The sequence below is a fragment of the Trichosurus vulpecula genome, chromosome 2 (assembly GCF_011100635.1).
Source record: "Trichosurus vulpecula isolate mTriVul1 chromosome 2, mTriVul1.pri, whole genome shotgun sequence".
Classification (NCBI taxonomy): Eukaryota; Metazoa; Chordata; class Mammalia; order Diprotodontia; family Phalangeridae; genus Trichosurus; species Trichosurus vulpecula.
Window position 1 is genome coordinate 394,733,638 of NC_050574.1, and position 21,197 is coordinate 394,754,834.

A 21,197-nucleotide genomic window follows, 5' to 3' on the forward strand; every position below is an offset into this window, starting at 1 on the left:
TGCTGACAGCCTAGCTGGCTACCTCTGACGTGTGATTGTAGTTCTTTAGATTCACTATCACAAGCAGACAGAGAACAAGTCAAATTGGCTGAGAAAGAAGAAAAATATTTTTTAAACCAGTAACCTGGTTCTTGAATTCTCCCTCTCTCAGACCCCAAAATTGGGCCAGTTCACATTTCACAACTGATAGGAAAAGCTATTTCTTAAAACATTCTCTTGGAACTAACCTGGTCAGTTCAAACTGATCTGTGTTTAATTGTACTGTGTTGATTGTCTTCCTTGATTATATTATTAGTAAACATTTACTCGGCAAAGGTCTTGGCCGCAGTAAGCATCTGATGGGGTATATTAATTTCCCACTAAGGGAAAAACCTGGAACAACATTAATATTATAATAATAATAATCTTTTTTTTTTTTTTACTTTGGGGAACTTTCAACCTTTTTCCTTCCCCTGAAATCTTTCATCTTGTCAGAAATTTCTTTAATGCCTTATTTTGCACCTGGGGTTGTCTTTTTCTGATTTTTGAAATTACTTCAAATGACAGATGATATTTCACTGGCCTGGGGCCCAAGCTAAAGAGCTTTTTGCCATCAACTTAATGGAAACATTTTCTCCTTACAAGATGCTCTCTGGCTATCATGCATCCAAGCTTATTTGTCTTGTTGGTCCAGCAAGTGCTCAGGCTGGCCAAGGCCTGAGTGAGTCACTTGTACCCTTCCTATGTTTATCTTCAAGAAGACCCTGAGGGAGCCATTATTCCCTTTACTACAATTGTATACCAATTTCATATCAAAATGCCACAAACTGCTTCTCCAAGAGAGAAAGCTAAGTCTGGGTCTTCCAAAGGAGTCATTATTGGGACTCTTTTTGTTCAGTGGGGAGGGGGGGTGAGTGTGAGAATGATGGCAATACTCAAAATTTTGGTACTACTGACATTTATTTTGTAAGAACAAGGTGTACTGCCTCCTGAAAGCCTCCTTCCTTTGAGATCAGGAATCCTGTGTTCACTATCAGTTCCATCAGTGTCAGCATATCAGCCTAGATCCAGAATTGGTTCCTAATGTACACTAAAATGTAGGGGGATCATCAGAGCCAGTTTGAAGAGGAGGAAATCTTGAGCATCCTTTTCAAGTATTTATTCCAAGATGATAGGAGTTTTCTAGGTGTGATATCTTTAGAGCAAGCATCTGGCATGTCTCAGAAACAGAAGGCTGCTGTGATGCTGCCCTGGTAACAGCAGAATTGGCAAGGGTTTTTAGCACACAGCTGTCTTTCACTTGAAGCAACAACAACAAACTTTGTTTTTACCACACACAGGAATCAAGGCTTTGTAATGCCCTCTCCACATAGGGGCACGCATACCTTGGCTCCTCCATCAAGATTTTCAAACACTCAGCTGGAATTTATGGAATGTCTAATTTTCTAATCCCCTGAATGAAAATTCTTTCCTCCTGGGTTGCTGATGAATGTGTGACTGCTTGAGCAGGCTCAGCACTTCAGACTTAATTGTTAAATGGTAGGAACCTGTCTCTAATGTACTCCCTAGAAGGACAGACACATCATACCCCAGAATAAAACAGTCCCACATTGGAGAATGAGCCTCAGAAATACCAGATTTCCATTTTTCAGATCTGTGTGGATCATTTAGTCAAATGATCCATTTTTGTTCATATTTTTGGTTTGGTTTTCCATAAGGTTGGTAAAAGACAATTTGGCCTTGAAGTGAAAGACAGCTAGTACTACTATCGTGGACAACTGGCTTTCTAAACTGTTACTGCATCTTCAGGGAACAGTGACATGGTATGTTTAAGGTTGAAATCATGTTGTCAAAGACGAACAAATCTTCCCAGGACCTGCAGTTAGGTCATAGTTATTCTTTCTATTTTCAAGACCAAGAGAGCCACATGGTAAGTATTAGGGGAAAGTCACAGGAAAAGGACAAGAACTACTAAAGAGATTCCTAGTTTTGACAAATTCTCTACTGTTCCTATTCGGGTGGCTCAGAGCGAAGTGTTTGTGGTGAAGAAAAACCCACAACACAGATCTTTTGTCTATGTATTTGAGGCACAGATGAATTCAGATTATGATGGCAGAAACTCAGCAGGTTTTTCCCCACTATGGCAATTTCCTGTAATTAACAGTAACTTTTCCTAGAAATTTAAGACAGTAGTAACTCCATGCCATTAATGGCAGTGAGGTGTGAGCAGGTTTTGTTGGAAGTAAGGCCCACCCAACCCTCAGGAGGTCTTTGCCAGTGTGTTCCTTCCTTCTAATGTTAATTTAAATAAACAGATGTTGAATTTGAGGTGGGAGTGTCTTGGAAACCAAAACAAAACAAAAAATCAATACTGTAGAAAAGCTTGTCCTTAGATAAGACTGTGTCTTAATGGGTAAAGATTCTCTGTTGGTCCTTTGTACCAAGCTGCACACACACAGCCATTCACACTGCTATCCTGCTTGACAGCTCTAATTGGGTGGCAGGACCCCACAACAGAAACTCTGCTCTGCCAAAGATTTTCTGAGAAAGCTGCTTAGTTTGTCTGTTGGTGTTATATCTCAAGTACTCTCCTGACTATCCAGGCTCCCTAAAGAAGTAGCTTTAATATCTGATTTTGAATTTCATTAGGTTCTTTAAAAAGCACAGAGATGAAGTTTCATCCACCACAGTCTTACCAGATGTTCTTCTATTGAAGGGACATGACTGAGGAGGTAGTTTCTCATTTTAAGGATTAAATTCTATGTGTTCAGGCTCTACCTTAACAGTAAATAACATTTATAAAATCATTTTGAATGCACTGAAACCTTGATTTCATTTTTTTAATTCTAAAACTTTAGGGGGCTATGATGAATGCCTCACTTAATGAGTACCCACTGTGAAAAACCAGGTAAAGGTAATTTACAGTGTGATGAGAAACTATTTTACTTGGACTAATAAAAAAAAAACTGATGTGTTCTCAGTATGTTTAAATAAATGGGGTCCCCATATATTCTAGTATCAAAGCTGAAAGATGGGAGAAAAAGTTACATTTCTGCAGAGAATTCTTTTGGTATTTCAGTCCTCTTAGGTATCTTTGACAGGCAGTAGAGATCACATAGAAAAATTCATACTATTAACAAAGCAAAAAAAAAAACAGCAAACCCAAAACCACCATCCATTCACACACAGTTAGTCTCCTTAAGTACCAAGAATACTGCCCTCTTTTTTATTTTTTCTTAGCATGACACTGAGTGGTGTGTCCAAGAGATGACCAAGATGATAAAGTCTTTTAACCCTGTAGCAGGCAATGCTCCCTCAGTGTAGGCATTATTTAGATCAAAGGAAGGGCATCTCTCAACTCTACCCTTGTTATCAGTTCCTAAGAATTTCAGCCCTCCAATAGTTAGCCATGCTGTTGCCAGCATCTCAGGCCTTTGTCAATTCAGAAAACATTATTAAGAGAGTTTTGACGGTCCTTTAGAAAACTATTTTCATTGTGATACACTTCTTGTGCTGTAAAATCTATTTCCTCCCATCCCAGTTGCATCTTTTCCCTCCCCAAATCAAATTCCTCTTACCCCTAGAAGGTCCTTTATCCTCTTCTTCCCCTAAGCTTCCTTAATGTCCAGTCATTCATTACAGCCATTTCAGTGCAGGAGAATAGCCAAGTCAATCTTTATATTCCCGTCAGTAACAGCTCAGGGTTAGGCTCTAGAAGTCGGGCCTGCTGTGGGCTTCAACCCCCAACCCCCACTTCCTTTCCCCCAATGTGCCTTACTTTGCCTTTGGTTTCAAACATTCCAGGAACACTAAACATTTTTTTCTTGAAAACATCCAGAGAAACCGCCTCCTTTCCATTCTTTTCTCATGATGAAATAGAGTGGGCTTTCAAAGTCATGAATCCCAGAATAAGATGTTCGTATAGCCCCAGGCTTTGGAGCTGCCATTTTATACCATTTCTTTATATGTGAATCATTTAACACTGGTTTCCCCATCTCTTGGAGGTCCATGCTTTATTTCCATTGAGATCCTGTTTTCCCCTATCTCCCACCTTGCAGCCCAAGAGAGACCTGATCTAAATTAACAACCTGAATCATCTTTAGGGGGTAGCCCCTCCTCCCAACTTGCTTCTCCTTAGCTCAAGGACTGCATATGAATGAGTTAACAGATCATTACAGCATGCTATTAAAAAAAAAAAAGAGGATTCGGTGTACTACTGTGTGAGAAAGTGGGAATAGGTTCATATATGTCTTGATTGGGAGACACTTTAACCCCACCATCTGCATCTTTTAACTTCTTGGAGGAAGTTGGGGGCAGGGGGAAGTCACATTAAGGTTTGGATCTTCAGACCTCAATAAAACCACTGGTAATAGAAGTGTTAGTTGCAGTCACTGAGCATCCTCCACCACAAACGACACGAGGGCCTGTAACCCCTCCTTACCCTGGCTATGGGCCTACCCTTATGCTTGAGGGATGTGGGGGTCATGCATTGTCTTCCAAAGGAAATACCAGTCGGGTGCCCCTGCTTGAAACTTCATGGTCGCCCATTCCCAGGTCTTGTTCTAGAGCCTCCTCTGAGCCGCTTTTCGTTCTTCTGCCCTCAAGGCTTGTGGTGGCTGTGTGGGAGCCAGAGGAGCCGTTCGCTGTGATGGTGCTGTCTCCGTAGGTCAGAGTGAGATCGCCATCGTTCAGTATAAAATCAGAGTCTTCATCTCTCAGTTGTTCCTGATTCTGAGGAGAAAAAAAAAAGGTACCCAAAGAGACAATGAGAGGCCCTGCTACCTTTTAGTGTTAGATTCACTACTTCGAAAAATAAGCAGAATCAAGCTATACTAGGATCCACTTATTGGGCAGTTACTTGTGCCAGGCACTGTTCTAAGCACTGGGGATACAATGAAAGGCAAAAACCATCTCTGATCTTCACCCCCTGCTCCCCAATACCTAAACAGAGGCTTACCAAGAGAATAAAATAAATATAACAACCTCTGATGTAAAAAAATCTAAGTCACAAATTATATTTAAGAAACTAGAATATAAGCTGACTGTTAACACTTTCAATTGTACCCCCCAAAAAGGAGTTCTAATAATCACTGGGCACCATTCTTAGAAATTGTCCTTTATTCCAACTTTGCCATTACAAACTGTAATTGTGGGTAAGTCAACTCTCTGGGCCTCAAAGGTCCCTTCCAGCTCTCAATCTATTGTCCCAATCTCTTCACTTCCCCATGTAATTCCGCCATGATGCCAACAGGCAAACACTAGTCCTGTGAACACAACCAAGACAAACTCTGAAACATGTCTCAGACCAAGGTTTGAGGATGTGTGGAAGAGTGGCCACAATGAACATTTTTCTTTTTAGGATGGAGGCCTCTTTTCTTCCCAGATGCCTAGGCAGCTAGGTGATACAGGGGATGGAGTATTGAAGCTAGAATTGGGAAGAGCTGACACTTATTAGCTGTGTGACTCTGGGCAAATTATATAGCCTCTTGTCTGCCTTAGTTTCCTCAACTGTAAAATGCCGATACTAACAATACCTGCATGCTTAGCACAGAACCTAGCTCACAATAGCCACTTAATACTTGTTCTCTCCCTCTTCTCTAGGTGGAGAGGAAAAAAAAAATGACAGGAGAGAGCAAAGCCCACTACTGATGAGAAGAAAGCCCTTCCAGAACAGTCTTGCTTATTCAGAAGTAGAAATTAATGAAGTACATTCTCACCCAAAAGGAATGGAACTGTTTGCCATCGAGGCTTGGTCATAGTGAAAGTAACAGGACTGAGTAACATATCTCTAGAGAGGCTGCGCTCATTTAAAATAAAATACTGTGTGGGAAGTGTTAAAAGGCAGTATAAGGCTCCCAACTCGCCTCCCTTTAATAATCCTGATATAGAGACAAGTGGAGGATTACCTCTCCCTATCAGATAAATTTTAACCTATTTCCAGGATGGTTAATACAATATAGCCTTAGAAAAATAGATTCCTAGGATGCTCCTCTGGCCACCATAGGCCTCTGTGATCCTTAGAACACAGTACTTGATTCTCTGATACCATTCGTATGTACGGCACTTAGTAATAACCCCCCTTTACACACGCGGACATCAGTTTACAAGGCAAGGATGCTAGTCATTGAAGGCCCTGGTGATTCATGGGACCTTGGTAGCATTCCCTGCCAATACCATTCACACGATACTTGGTAATAGCATCACTTTATACATGTCTACAGCACTTTATTGTTTTTGTGGATTTAATATATAGTTTTTTAACTCGTTCCATGTTTATGCCATTTGTCTAAGTAGCATGTTCTATCTAGTGGTGTCTAGGTCAGGGGTTCTTAATGGGGGTCCATGGATAGATTCTAGGTGGTCTGTGAACTTAGTTGGGGGAAAATAATCACTTTTTTATTTCAGTATTTTTGATTTCCTTTATAATCCTATATGTTTTATTTACACTTTTAAAAATATTATTTGGAGAAGGAGCCCAGAGGCTTCACTAGACTTCTAAAGGGGCCTATGACACAAAGAAAAGTTAAAAACCTCTATGGTAGGCCCTAAAAAAAAATTGCTAAATGAATGACATAGGTATGCCTAAATAATTCTTCCCCCAGGTCCTGCCTTTTATCAGACATTGTTTATTCACTTTCTTCACTTTCAGTCCGTATCTCAGTCATCCTGTCTGCTAGTAGACAATAGGTCTTCATGCATTACCTCTCTGTTATGCACATTTCTAATGTGAATCTACTATACTGACTCACATTTTGAATGTACAAATGCATAGTTCTCCCTTCTCCGCCCGGAAGTCTATGGGACTGAGTGGGTTTCAGGTGAAGAACTAATTTTAAACAGAGCCAGAAATCTCATTTCCTGCCAGGCTTGGGGGTCAGGAATACCTGCATTCAAATCCAGCCTTAGACACGTAATAGCTGTAGGATCCCAGGCAAGTCACTTTAACCTCTGTTTGCCTCAGTTTCCTCATCTGTAAAAGGGGGATAGTCATAATATTGCACCTACCTCTCAGGACTGTTGTGAGGACCAAATGAGATAATATTTGTAAATCACTGGCACATAATTAAGTGCTATATACATGTTAGCCATTATCACCATCATTATTATTTTCTACTTCCCCATGCGGATGCCAAACCCTCAAAACCTAGCTTTCTGCCTAACTTCTGGATTTCTGTTGATGACAACATCTGGCCAACCAGGTTTGAATATCTGGAACCACCTCTGTTTTTTCCTTCTCTCTCAAACACCACCCACAACTGCGTAGCTACCAAGGCCTGTAGATTCTGCCTCCATAATCTCTCTCACATTTGCCTCTCTCCTTTCCCTTTTCCTGTCCTTTGTTATTACGTCAACTACAATAATAGATTCCTTCCTGGTCTCCCTGCTGTCTTTCCAATCTATCCCTTCCTAATGCTGTCAGAGACATCTTCCCAATGCAGGTATTTGACCAGCTTTTCTCCATGACTTACCAAATAGGACAAACTATAGCCTGGAATTCAAGACTCTTCATAACCTGGCTCCAACTTGCCTTTCAGTTCACATTATTCCCTTTCACACACTTGAAGTACCAGCAAAAAGAGATCATTTTTACTAGTCAGTAATTTCACCTAGACCTTTTCCCCACTCTGTGTTCCTGGAGTAGTCTCCACCCCACAACAAATCTCTGCTTGTTAAATTCCTTCTTCTAAAGCCCAGCTCACCACCTCATCAGTTCACATGAGCTAGAGCTAGAAAGTGCTTCAAAGGCCATCCATGCCAATATCCTCATTAAGTACTTTTTAAAAATTTTTCCAATGAAAACATTTGTCTTTTCCCTTCTTCTCCCAACTTCTCTTGAAAAGAAAAAGAGAAAAAGCAAGCTTTTTTTTTTTTAACAAATATATACAGCCAGCAAAACAAGTTCCACACTAGTCATTTCCAAAAAATGTATAGATCTCATTCATTACTCTGATAGTAACTAGGGGTGGGGAACCTGCAGCCTCGAGGCCACATGTGGCCTTCTAGGTCCATGGGTGAGGCCTTTTGACTGAGTCCAAGTTTTAACAGAACAAATCCTTTTATTAAGGAGATTTGTTCTGTGAAGTTTGGATTCAATGGTTAATAGAAATAGTTTATCATTAATCTCTCTGTCTGAAGGTAGGTAGAATGATGTCCTCTGGGATCATGGTTGGCCATTACACTGATCAGGGTTTTTAAGTCTTTCAAAGTTGTTTTTGTTTTTATAATTTTTATAATTTAATCTTCAGCTTTTGCTTGGATTTACATTCAGCTGTGTGGCTGGGATGTATCTGGCTTAAAATGATGAAATTCCAAACTTGGCAAAAAAGCTTGAAGATATTAGAAAAGATGTAGAAACCTCCTAGCCCTTGATGCCAACATCTGGATGATCATTGTCCGGATGACTTCCTATTTGAAACCAAAGTTTCTGTTCTCTCTTCCAGAACTGGATGACTTTGCTCACCCTGATATATGCTGAGTTGCCTTTGAGGTAAAATAGACCCATAATATCATAACTACCCTTTATTACTCTCCCTGGACTCCTCTGACTCCTCTACCTACGTGGGAGATTCTGAAACTTGAATCATGGTGCTTGACTAAGAAATGCTAATTTTGATTAATAGTCTCTCCTCTTACCTTTTAAATTGTGGATTTCTAGTAATTTTCTGCTCATTTTAGTCTGTATCAGTTCACACAAGTCTTCCAAAGTTTCCCTGAAGCTGACCTTTTTGTCATTTTGTCATAGCACAAGAGCATTTCATTACATTCATGCTACAATACATCCTTTCCCTAACTGATGGGCTCCCCTTTCACAAAAAGAGCTGCTAGAAATAGTTTTGCACATATGTATTTGTTTTACAAATCGGGAAACTTGGGTTCTCCTAGAGGTTAAATGACTTGTTCCCAAGGTCACAAACACTAAGTGGCCCTGCTGGGATTTGAACCCAGATTCTCCATGGAACCTTCCCATACCCTCCTCATTTATAAGTAAGCACTCACTTTCTTAATCTCTCATACCACTCTATTTGGGACTCTCACTATGCACTAATATTATAATGTATATTGTGGTTACTTGTGGGCTTCAGTTATCTTTCATTGTATAGAAAACTACTTAAGGGTAGAAGAGTCTTTTCAACTTTGTAACCTCTTATCCCCAATAGGAGGCAAAGTACAACGTATGTAGCAAGTATTAAATAAGTGTTGAGTTGATTTTCCATAACTTCTGAAATTGATTTGAATTATCTTAGGAAGCCAGCCCTGGTTCCACAAACTAGGATAGTATCTTCAAGCGATGGGACAGGATGGGGAATAGTTAAATTTCAAATTTGATCCACAGAAGTATTATCTTAATGAGTCTCCAAAGTATTCTCAATTGGGATCCTTAAAATTATGCTAATTAACATGATTAGTAAATCGTTAATGCATACAGCCCAATTAAAATAAAAGGCAGCAGGATTTCTTTGAAAGAGAAATCAAATCAGGAGAGAAACATTGCTGAACTGCATGGAACATGAGACTTTAATGCCTAAGAGGGTAGAGTTTCATTAATGGAGAAAAGGTGAAGTTGAATCACAGCCTTTACTCAGATCACAGAAAGCACCAGGGCTGTCCACAATGTCTAATTTGGCTGGTTGAGGTTGCCTACGCGACCTTTTTTAAACTGCTTAAACATATGGAAATTCAAAACAATGTAACTTGTATTTATTGTTAACTATGCCATTAATAGGATATATAATTACAAAACCAGCCTTTTAATCCACAAGGTCACATACTTCTATTATGGGAGGTGATCAGCATATTAGCTGAGCTGACCAAAACAGGGAATGACATTTAGAAACCCACTAGGGAGGCTTTTAAAATTATCTGGAAACAGGAGACATCACCATGCAGCCGGCATCATGATGCACTCTAAAATGGAGTATTGAGAGGCATGTCAGGTTTAATCTTTTTAGCAGATTGGGCTGAAGCAAAGATGCCCAAGAGGGGAAGGCTCAGTAAAATCTTGGCAAAATGAAATGTGGACAAAAAGGCTTAGAGCTGGAAGGAACCACAAGGGTTATCTAATCCAGCCCTCTTCTGTTACACATAAAGAAACCGAGGCTCAGAGCAGTGAAGTCACAGAGTTATTAAGGTCTTGAACCTAGGTCCTCTCACTACAAATCCATCCATCCTTCTACTAGACCTCCGTAATCTAAACAGGGCTAGTGGCTCTACACAGAAATATTAAATACGGCCATTTCTCTTTGGAAAATCTCTCAGAATTTTTTAAAGCTCAACTTTGAGTACCTCCTCCTCCTCTGGGAAGCATCCCTAATTCCTTTAATTATTAGCATCCTCTCCCAACCCAATTTTCCTTATGCTAGAAAGAGCACTGGACCCAGAGCCTGGAAGGGCTGAGTTCAAATCTAGCCTCACACAAGTAAGCGGGGTGATCCTGGATAAGTAAGTTAACCTCTGTCAGTCTAGGTTTCCTTCATCTGTAAAATAGGGATGATAATGATAGGCCAGCCCTACCTGCCACGGTTGTTATGAGGATAAAATGAGATGTTTGTAAAGCGCTTTTCATATCTTAAGGTGCTATAGAAAGGTTTGCTACTAATGTAACTACTACACTTATTTATAAACATGCATCTCCCTGAACAATCTTCATTCTTTAAGGGCAGGAATGGCTTCCTTCTTTGTCTAGCTCCTACTACATTGCTTGGAACACAGTGGACAAGCAAGTAATGTTCTTTAGGGAACTTATTCCCTTCTAATGAACAATTAATTAATATGTTAAATTTATGTTAATGACTTATTCCTAAAGCACTCCAGAGGACTGCTCTGCATAAACTCTAGTGGCTTACTATTACATCTCAGATGAAATACAAATTCCCCTCTCTGGCATTTAATGCCCTTCATAATCTGACCCAACCTACCCATTCAGGTTTATACAGTTATTCCTTCTACATCATAGGGGTTAGGGGCAAAGTGCCGCCTTGATCTGGAAAATCCTGGCCCTCCCTTTGTAGCAGAGAAGAAATCTGAATTATTAATATTTTATTAAGATAAAATATGTTGACATTAGGCAATACTATACATATATTTCAGGCATTTCTGAATTTCTAAACTTTTTACTCTATCTTGGGCTGGTTTTTGCGTGTCGTCTGAGGCTTCTGCAAAACTCCCCCAAATTCCCATTTAATTTCTCATGCTGACCCTTGATATACTGAAACCTCGAGTGAGATGTGGAAGGGGTAACTATACACTCATTACTCCCTTTGGCACACTCTTCAGCCCTGTCCACTTGGCATTCTTACTGTTCCTCACCCATGGTACTCCATTTCCTGTTTCCTTCCTTGCCGTTGCCCCGGCTGCCCCCTGTGATGCCAAGACTGAACTCTCACTTCAATTATGCTTCTCAAAATCACTGGTTTCCTTAGAAATTTAGTTCAAATGCCACTTCCTGCAGGAAGCTCTTTATTAATCTCTTCCATTACCAGTATTCCTTCCCTCACCAATTGCCTTGTATTTAGTTTTATACACTTTATATATTTGTTTTGTACACATATACTTTAGTATGTATGCTTTACTATATACCATGTCTATGTTATATACTATACATACTATGCACCATATATATAGTACACATATACTTTACATATTTATCTTGTATATACCTATAAATATAGACACACATGCATACACAAACATGTCTGTATCCACGGTACCTAGCAGAGTGCTTGTGATGTGATGTTGACTTTTCAGTTATGCCTGACTCTTTGTGACCCCATTTGGGGTTTTCTTGGCAAAGATACTAGAGTGGTTTGTTATTTCCTTCCCCAGCTCATTTTACAGATGAGAAAACTGAGGCAAACAGGATTAAGTGACTTGCCCAGGGTCACATAGCTAGTAAGTGTCTGAGGCCAGATTTGAACTCAGGAGGATGAGTCTTCCTGCTTCCAATCCCAGTGCCCAGTCACTTGGGTTGTAGTAAGCACTTAAATGCCTGTTTGATTGAATGACAATTTTACCACTCCCCAGAAACACATTTGCACTGTAATATAGGCCTTCTGGGACCAATGCCCATGGGGTCATGGGCAATGACCAAAGGGGTCATGGATACAAGGAAGTTTTGGTACTCTGGAGGCCAGAGGAGAATTTTTTTGGGGGGGGTGAAAGTGGGGGCAGCAGGCAGGGAGGGAACAAGGAAGGTATGTCTTGTAATATCACAGAAATCACACTATGTATGTAACTGCACACTCCACCACGACATGAAAACTCTAACTTCGACAGACACGTAGCAGAACTCTATTGAAAACAGCATGGTACCCCAGAAAGAGTACTGGATCTGGAGTCAGAGCATGTGGGTTTAAGTCCTGCCTCTGACATGGGCAAGTCATTTAATCTCGTTGGGTCTTGGTTTCCTTATCTGTAAAATGAGAGGGTTGCACTAGGTGGCCTGCAATCTATTCCAGCTATATAGCTATTATGCTATGGAGAGCACATTATAGTTTTGTTGTTGTTCATTCATTTCAGTTGTGTCTGTCTCTTCATGACCTGCTTTAAGGCAGGGAAGAGGAGGGAGCTTGAGGGAAGTGACAATATGGGGCAGAAAGTACCATGACAACATTATAGGGATCCTGTGAGAAAAATGCAAGCTTACAAAGGCCTTCATAGCATTTTAGAGCAATCAACATAAACTATATTTAAAGATACAAACATGACAGGTTTTTTTTTTCTTCCTCTGATGTAAAGGACAGATGTCTAACCCAATGTGCTGTACTTACTTCATATACTTGTGGGCTGGTCAGGCATCGAGCTAGCAGGCCACACCATGCTGGGAGGGTTGTAGTTAGTGGTGGTCCACTGTGAGTGAGAATAGGCTTCAAGTAACTTTAAAAAGGCAAAATCAAGGAAAAAAATAGACTAGGGAATAGATACACATACATAGAACAAAACCTAGTATAAAGGTTGTTTTATCTGGCATCCTATGAACCTCAAAACTTTATTACCTACTACTTACCCACTTTACCAGAATCACAGTTAACATTCATTACACTGAATTTTAAATAATTTCTGAATCAATGAAGGATCAGATTAGTTTCAGTAGGGTTAAAAAAAAGCCTTTCAGATTCTCAGTTTAATCACTAAACAAAAATCATTTCCATACACAAAGAACAGAAAAAGAGGTTTCTATATGAAACTATGATTCTCCACTTCACACCGCTTTAAAAAAAAAATTCTACATGTAATTTTCAAAACTCTTGCTAGTCTGTGCTTCCTTCTTTTCAGTACAGTTTAAGTGAAAGCTGTCGTTTACTATGTTGGAATTTTTTTGAAAATCAGCACTCCACCCACAGCACATGTGGGAACCTTCAGGTAACCAGGGCTCTGAAACATCAGAGCACTCCCTTCTCCAGCTGTGATGTGTTAGGAATCACTTTAAAACCAACACACCAGCTTTCAACACTGCAGGCAGGTCACACAGCAGCAGAAGGAAATTAGAACTTTAGAAATGGTGACTTTACTGTCACTCAGCATCTCTGGGCCTTAATTTTTTAATCTGTAAAATGGCAGTTTTAGATGAGATGGCCTCTAAGGTCTCTTTAGTAGGCACACCATGCTTTCCCTAATGCCATCCTACCTCATTTCTAATTCTCTTGCCAATTGCCAAGTTGTGTGATCTGGGGACAAATCAGTCTTGCCAGTGGATGTACAAACATATAGCAAAAGTCTTGAGTACCTAAGGCAACTTAGCGCCTGATTCATAACAATGCACTGTTATCCTATTTGGAACCCCACTCAGGTAGCTATCATAGAATGCTGGCACTGAGAGGGGACCTTAGGAGATTATCTATCCCAACTGCTCTCATTTCAAAACTCACTTTAAGGTACGCTACAACTTGAATAGTGAAATTGAGACAGAAACCCAGCTTTCCAGTCCACTGAGTTACGACTATCTTACAAGACTCTTTCATAAGAGATTCTTTCTTTAATTTCAATGGACATCTGGACAAGGTCTGCATCTGGCAATCTATAAATGCTCAGCCACCTTTAAGGAACAGGTCAGAATTGTAATACATTAACTGCAATTGAATGTGTGGAAACCACAAGACATTCATCCCACTACCATCAACAATGGGTGTGATTTTGATAAAAGTGCTGGGTCAATCTTTGGATTCCACCATGAAAGGGGCAGAGAATTAGGATTAGATAAACACCAAGGGTGATGACTCAGGAAAGAGAAAACAAGAGCTAGGGGAAAAGGGTTATGCAAAGGTAGAAGGTTTTTGGTTCTATGAAAGGATTATTACAATGAAGATGGGTGCCTTCTACTTTCATTTGGAGCATGAAAATAGGAAATGGACTTGAAACATTCAAGATTATATTTGGATTAGATGATAAAGAACTTCTGGTTTTGAATAGTTTACTATAGGGGCTTTTAGGGCATTGCTGAAGATCTTAAGAATCAAATGACATGATTCCATCAGCAACTCTGCCTTTATAAAGTGAGAAGTCACTTTAAAAATTCTTGTTCATAGAATAACTGAATTAAAGACCCAGAAGGAATCTCTTCCACCTTCTCAAGAGGCTATTTGACTTCATTTACTGCCTCAGGCAGGCCATCAGTGAAGCCACTCAAAAATATGCTTGTCTAGTTTTTTTTTTAAAGCATCTCTAGGGATGAAGGCCTTGTGAGCTCCTCATTCAGGCCTGAAAGCCTACACTCACGTATACAAGTAAAGAATGCTTCTTAATGTCTCCTTAAACTTTTGTGTTACAACCCAAATCCATTCTTGTTTTATATTCTGGGGAAAAAGTGGGGGTGGACAATGTAGCCAAGACTTGCAGTCAGGAAGACTAGGGTTCAGATTCTTCTTCTGGCAAATACTGGCTGTGTAATGCTGGGAAGAGTAACTTCTCAGAATCCAAAACAACTAAGACTATAGGTTACAGGCAAGCTGCTGATATGCAGCTCAGTGGAGTGTGTTTCCACACAGAGTACTCCCTATACAGGTCCAGACAAACAAAACAAAACAAAAAAACATGAAAAAACTGAACACTTATTTTGACAAGTGACCTCTTGGTTGTCCTTACCAGAATCTTTCATATTTCTTAAGATCTTTTATGATCATCCCTAGTCTTTTCTTCTTTGAACTATAAAGGTTCTCCCCCTTTTTGGTTTTCTTGAAGGGTCTTCTTTTCATTGAGATATGTGTGTGTGTATGTGTGTGTATATATATATATGTGTGTGTGTACATATATACATACATATACATCTACGCATATATGGAGAGAGAGAAATTGCTTCTGAACTCTTCAGTTTCACCTTTTTAAATTCAGAGACTAGATATGAATCTTATTTATCATACTGAAGGACTTAACTAAAAGAATTCTCTGTCCAAGTCTATGTCGTTTTGTAATGCTCACTTGAGCTTATCTATGTCAATACAAGATACCACTGAGAAATGAAGAGAATGCAAAGTCTGGCTTGATTTAATTTGCAGCTAAAAAAAAGAAAAAGCCATTAAAATAGGATTCACCCCTGAACAGACTCTAGATTATGTTAAGATTGCCAAACACAATGACAGCAGGGACTCTCCCCGAAATGGACAAACTGTCTCAATTCTACTTCCATCTGTCACTTCCTAATGACAGTATCATTTCACTGTCTCTCTTACACAATATCTCGTATAAGAGGAGAAAGAATCACTATCCTCTGGTTAACTTGCAAAATGACCTATTTTTAATAAATGTTCTGCCAAAAAAAGGGGGGATGGGACTTTTCTCTGACTTAATGTAACCTTTTGATCTCAGGTTTCATGTTCAATCAAATTCCAAAAGGGTAATAGAATCCTAAAATTCAGGTTAGGAATAATCTACCAGAAACTCTTTAAATTTCCATCCAGTGTTAAAGTGGAAAGAAAACACGGAGGTTCTGCAGTATAAATGAGATCCTGGTTTCAAATGCTGTGGGACCCTAGGCGAGTCTTCATTGGGTCTCAGTTTCCTCATCTGTAAAAAATGACCCCTGAGGTCCCTTCCAGCTCTAAATCTATGTTCTTAATGATTCTAACATTCTAAGTGGAGGGTATGAGGTATGAGCCAAAACTTTTACCCTTACCACTTTTAAAAGGACAATTATAGAATGCTTTCTAATTATGCGCCAAGGGTAGTATGGGAGCCCCCTTGAACTCTCCTTGAATCTTGCCACTAGATGAGGCTTTTGCCTGAGGCCATAAGCCTTTCATTATCGCTAGGCCCAAATCCCTGTGTTACTCTTAACCTAACCTAGCCCTCCATTGTCCAGCTACTTCCCACCCTTGATGCTATCAAAATGTCTATGCCCAAATCTGTTACCCTTAAACTAGCCCAGTGTCTTATCTCCAGGTGGCCTTCAGCTACTTCCCACCCTTAATCTTGCCCTCTTGGTTCCTAGAGTCTGAACTCACCCCAGTCCCATCAAGCTCCTCCTTAGACTCCTTCTCAAGAACCTCCCTAAACCCCTCCTCCCATCACCCCAGGACCACCCCAGATCCCTCCCACCATCTTTCTGTATGTAAGTTTCATCTTGCCTCTTTGGAGGTGCTCAGATTCTATCTACCTCAGATTGAATCTGGCCTGCTTGTGAAAACGGGCCACAGATCTCACAAATGGTCAGATTCCTTAAGACAAGCCAATATGGTGAATCTGTAATAAACTTTGTTTTTCTTTGGCTGAGAAGGCTTGAGTCGAATTCATTCGAGCAGGATCCGGCATGTTGTTATTTTGGGGTCTCGAGCACCCCTAAAAACATATAGTTCCCTAATGTCATCAGTAGCTCACCTAACCAAGGGGGAGCCAGAATTTACTTCCAGTGCTGGGCAAGTCCTACTTTCACTCCTTCTTTGCTCTTCTCATATTTTACCATTTTATAAGCAAGTAAACTAGGCTGGTTCTTTAATGGGGGGAAGGGGCAGGGGAGAAGTTATGTGTTTTTGAAAGAGAGGCTTAGCCTGGAGAGTGGGGAGAGGTGGGAGAAATTATATCAGATGCTGCACCTGAGTCTTGATGCTCTCTGGGGGAATGTTTTATGGACTATCTGTTTCAGTCATGTCTGACTCTCTGTGACCTCATTTGGGGTTTTCTTGACAAAGATAGTGGAATGTTTTGCCATTTCCTTCTCCAGCTCATTTTACATATGAGGAAACTGAGGAAAACAGGGTTAGGTGACTTACCCAGGGTCACATAGCTAGTAAATGTCTGGGGCCAGGTTTGAACTTGGGAAGATATTAGTAAAATGTATTTTAACTAGATTTTAAGGCCAGGGAAGGTTTATTGAATTTTTAACCTCTAGTCTGAATTGTTGGCCTAATTTAAGTTTGGCTTATAATATACTGAGAAAGGACCTCAAATTTAAAAATTCATGACAGAAAAATGTTTGTCTCTCTCTACTTCGGGTTAGACAGTACCAGTTTACATCGCTATATTGTATGTAGTAACAGTTTAGGCCTTTATCTTGCTGCCTGGACCACTGATTTTCATCAGCTTAGGGAATTCCACAAGGCAGCTCGTTAGGAGCAACTAAAGGCCTCAGAAAGTTGAGTAATCAGTTGTTCCAAGATCATCCATTTTAAGGAAAGTGCTCGAGCCAGCCATGCCACTCCTTCATTGCTCTATGAGAACTGGTTGAAAGAAATCATGATTAAAAAGAGCTCTTTGCTTTTGACTCTTCATACCTTTTTCTCCACCCTGATCCTATGGGGTGAGTGTCCCCAGCCCCCTTTTCAGCTGCCTGTTATGTGCTGTGTTCCACCATTAGAAGGTAATCTACTTGAGGACAAGAACTGTCTTTTCTTTTTGCTTGTATTTGTATTCTCAGGGTCTGGCACATAGTAGTAGCCATTACTTTAATAAATGCTTACTTAATTGTTGTTTAGGGCATTGAAAAGTTAAATGGATGGCCGAGGATCATGCAATTAGTAAGTGTTATGGGTGGGACTTGAACACAGGTCTTCCTAATTCCAAGGCTGGCCTGTAGCCACTATACTAAGCTGCTTCTCTCTGGGTCTCTTAATCGATATCTTACTTTCAATCACAACATAATTTTGAGGTTTTTTTTTTCCCTTAGTGTTTCCTCTCCTGGCTTCATTGAAGGCTCTAAAGACTCACATGCATCATTAGGGGCTTAGGGGTTAGCCACCCCTGATATCCAAGGTAGGTTCCCCTCTCTACCAATCTTCCAAAAAAGGCTGAGTAACCATTTGTTGAGGGTGTTACAGAGAGTATTTCTGTTCAGGTACAGGTTAAATTGGATAAACTTGGAAGTCCCTGAGGCTCCATCCCCAGCTTTCTAAATTATATTACTTCTACTGATCACAGAAATTCATAATTATTGATAATTGATGTTTATGATTGGAAACCAGATATTTAAATATTAAAAAGTAATAAAAGTAAAGTCCTATACTTGATGCTGAAAATCAAGTGCTCAAGTCCAGGATGGGGGATACAGGGCTGAGATAAAATGTTATATGAGAAAGACCCAGGGGTTTAACTGGGCCACAAGCTCAATTTGAGTCACCAGTGTGCCAAGGTAGCTAAAAAGTTCATGTGATTTTAGACTGCATTAATAGATGGACACTGTCCAGAATGGGATCTGTCCAGGTCAAAGCACTTCAGGGCTCCTCTTTTGAGGAAAGATAATGATGAGGTGCAGAGTACCCGATGGAAGGTGTCCAGGATAGTAAAGGGAATCACAATCATGCCCTATGAAATCTGGTTGAAAGAAATGGCGATTAAAAAGGAAAAAAAAAACAAACTTGGAGAACATGTAGGGGTGGGGTGGGAACCATAAAAGCTATGTTCAAATATTTAAAGGACAGTCATGTGAAAGAGCTAGTATTGTGATGCCCATCAATTGGGAAATGGCTGAACAAGTTATGTGGTATTATTGCAATGGAATATCACTGTGTTCTAAGAAATGATGATAAGGCAGATTTCAGAAAAACTTGGAAGGACTTATATGAATTGATGCAAAGTGAAGTGAGCAGAACCAGAACATTATACATAGTAAAAGCCATACTGTATGTTGATCCATTGTGAATGACTTAGCTATTCTCATCAACACGATGAGCCAAGACAATCCCAAAGGACTCATGATGAAAAATGCCATCCACCTCCACAGAAAGAACTTATGGATTCTGAATGCATATTGAAGCATACTATTTTTCATTTTATGTATTTTTTTCATGGCTTTTTTCCCCCTTTGGGTTTGTGTCTTCTTTCACAGCAAGACTAATATGGTAATATGTTTTGCATGACTGAACATGTATAATACATCAGATTGCTGTCTCAGGGACGGGGAAGGTGAGGTGAGGGAGGGATAGAGAAAATTTAGAACTCAAAATTTTAAAAAATGAATGTTAAAAAATTGTCTTTACGTGTAATTGGGGGAAAAATTAAAATATTATTTAAAAAAGGAAAGAAAAGAAAGAACTAGTATTATAGTTGTCCTAGCTGGTCTCATCAGGTAGAATGAGGAATGATGGGTAGAAGTTGCAGAGAAGTAGATTTTTGGCTTGCTGAAGCCAATACTGGGCAGCTAGGTGGCATAGTGGGCTTGGAATCAGAAGGACTCATCTTCCTGAGTTCAAATCCAGCCTCAGACACTAGTTGTGTGATCCCAGGCAAGTCGCTTAACGCTATTTCCTCAGTGTCCTCATCTGTAAAAGGAGCTGGAGAAGAAAATGTAAAGCCACTCCAGTATCTTTGCCAAGAAAACCTCAAATGGGGTCACAAAGAGTGAGAGACAACTAAAAAAAATGACAAAAAAGCAGTCAAGACTGGAACCTGGGAAGTGGCAGATTCTCCCCACCAGCAGTCTTCAAGAAAAGGCTAAGTGACCCCACTATGATGGGAATGTTATGTAATTATTTTTGTTGTGGGAACAAGCTCTGATATCCCTGCCAGCTCCAATTCCATCCTTTAGAGTCTATCCTTACCATGCATATTCATGCATCCTTGCCCAAGAGTGGCACTGCATAGAACGTATCTCTGTAGTTATTCATCAGTAGCCATTAGCCCCAGGAACAAGAAACACTTGAGCATCAACTCCTTAAGCATAGAGGGATGCTGCTTAAAAGGATACTTGTGGTCAAAGCTATACCACAGCCTGAATATCCAGGCACTTTCCTGCTTTGTCCGGTTTCCTCTCGCAGCATCTGGACCATCCTAGAAACAAGAAAGAACAGAGAATGCTCAGCTAGTTGCAAAGCGGAATGGGGTAATGGAAGAGGAAAAAAAATTCTCTTATCCCTTTGTTAGGACTAAAAAGCAAGTATTCTTTAGCCCCAAAGTTTTAAGGATCTAGAATAAACATTACTGTGTTAGAAAGGGCAAAATATTTGACCAAACCCAGAAAGAATAAAAACCTAGGAAAAGGAGACTTAAAAACAATCATATATGTTCAGAAACCCACTATGTGTAGTTTGCATGCTTCAGTGTGTCTTTTTGTGTTTTCAAATGTAACTTTTCCCCAGCAAGTGCTTGACGTCAGCTTCTACCAGGCAGGAATGATCCATCACACAGAACAGGTAAAATCCCCCTTGTGTGGAGGCTGTTACAAAGAAGCATTCTGTAGAACAAAAGTATTTTCATGTGCCCAGCAGATGGCCCATGCAAACAATGCTTTATTGATCCTGTTACACAAATTCCATTCACTGGATGAATAGGGACAACAAGGGACTCTCTTTGTCCAGAGCCTGACCAAGTAGTAGCTTTCCTGTACTATAACAGGGGAATTTGTTTTCCTGCTAGCCACATTAGGTTCATATATGGTGGATATATGGAGCAAGCTGAGCTACCGTTGAACTCCTTACTATTTTGTCCTGCCATCAAATCTCTTCAACTTCCCCATCTTCTCTCCAACATCTCAGTTACCAAACTAAAGCTTAATAAATGGCCATCCAAACTTGACATTTACAAAGGTTTAAGGACTGTCTCCCCCCTCCCCCGCTATGTAAGTACAAAAAAGCCTAAAAACGGAATCAGAACACTTGGCATGGATTATGGACTGGAATAGGTGGTAACTGGAACCACAGAGACTTAGGGGGAAGAAGCCCATCAATTGCTTCCATGGCTGCCTAACTACACACTTTATAGTTGGGGGTACTTAAGGCTCTGTATATGAGGGCTAGGGGCAGCTAGGTGGCATGGTGGATGGAGTGCCTGACCTGAAGTCAGGAGGAGCTGCATTCAAA

General features: G+C 40.1%; 1 protein-coding gene across 2 annotated transcripts in view; it reads right to left on the bottom strand.

The window, feature by feature from the left end:
- Positions 1 to 420: 420 nt before the first annotated feature.
- SLC9A7 (solute carrier family 9 member A7) overlaps positions 421 to 21,197 on the bottom strand; it is a 196,487-nt gene continuing 175,710 nt past the window's right edge. Inside the window, exons 14-16 of one of the 2 annotated variants that reach the window (XM_036746088.1) lie at positions 20,087 to 20,169; positions 12,747 to 12,852; positions 421 to 4,710 (exon numbers count right to left, since the gene is read on the bottom strand). In XM_036746088.1, coding sequence (XP_036601983.1) covers positions 4,462 to 4,710; positions 12,747 to 12,852; positions 20,087 to 20,169 — 438 coding nt within the window. In that variant the 3' untranslated portion in view covers positions 421 to 4,461. The remainder of the gene's footprint in view (positions 4,711 to 12,746; positions 12,853 to 20,086; positions 20,170 to 21,197) is intronic. The other variant, XM_036746087.1, reaches the window with a different exon arrangement.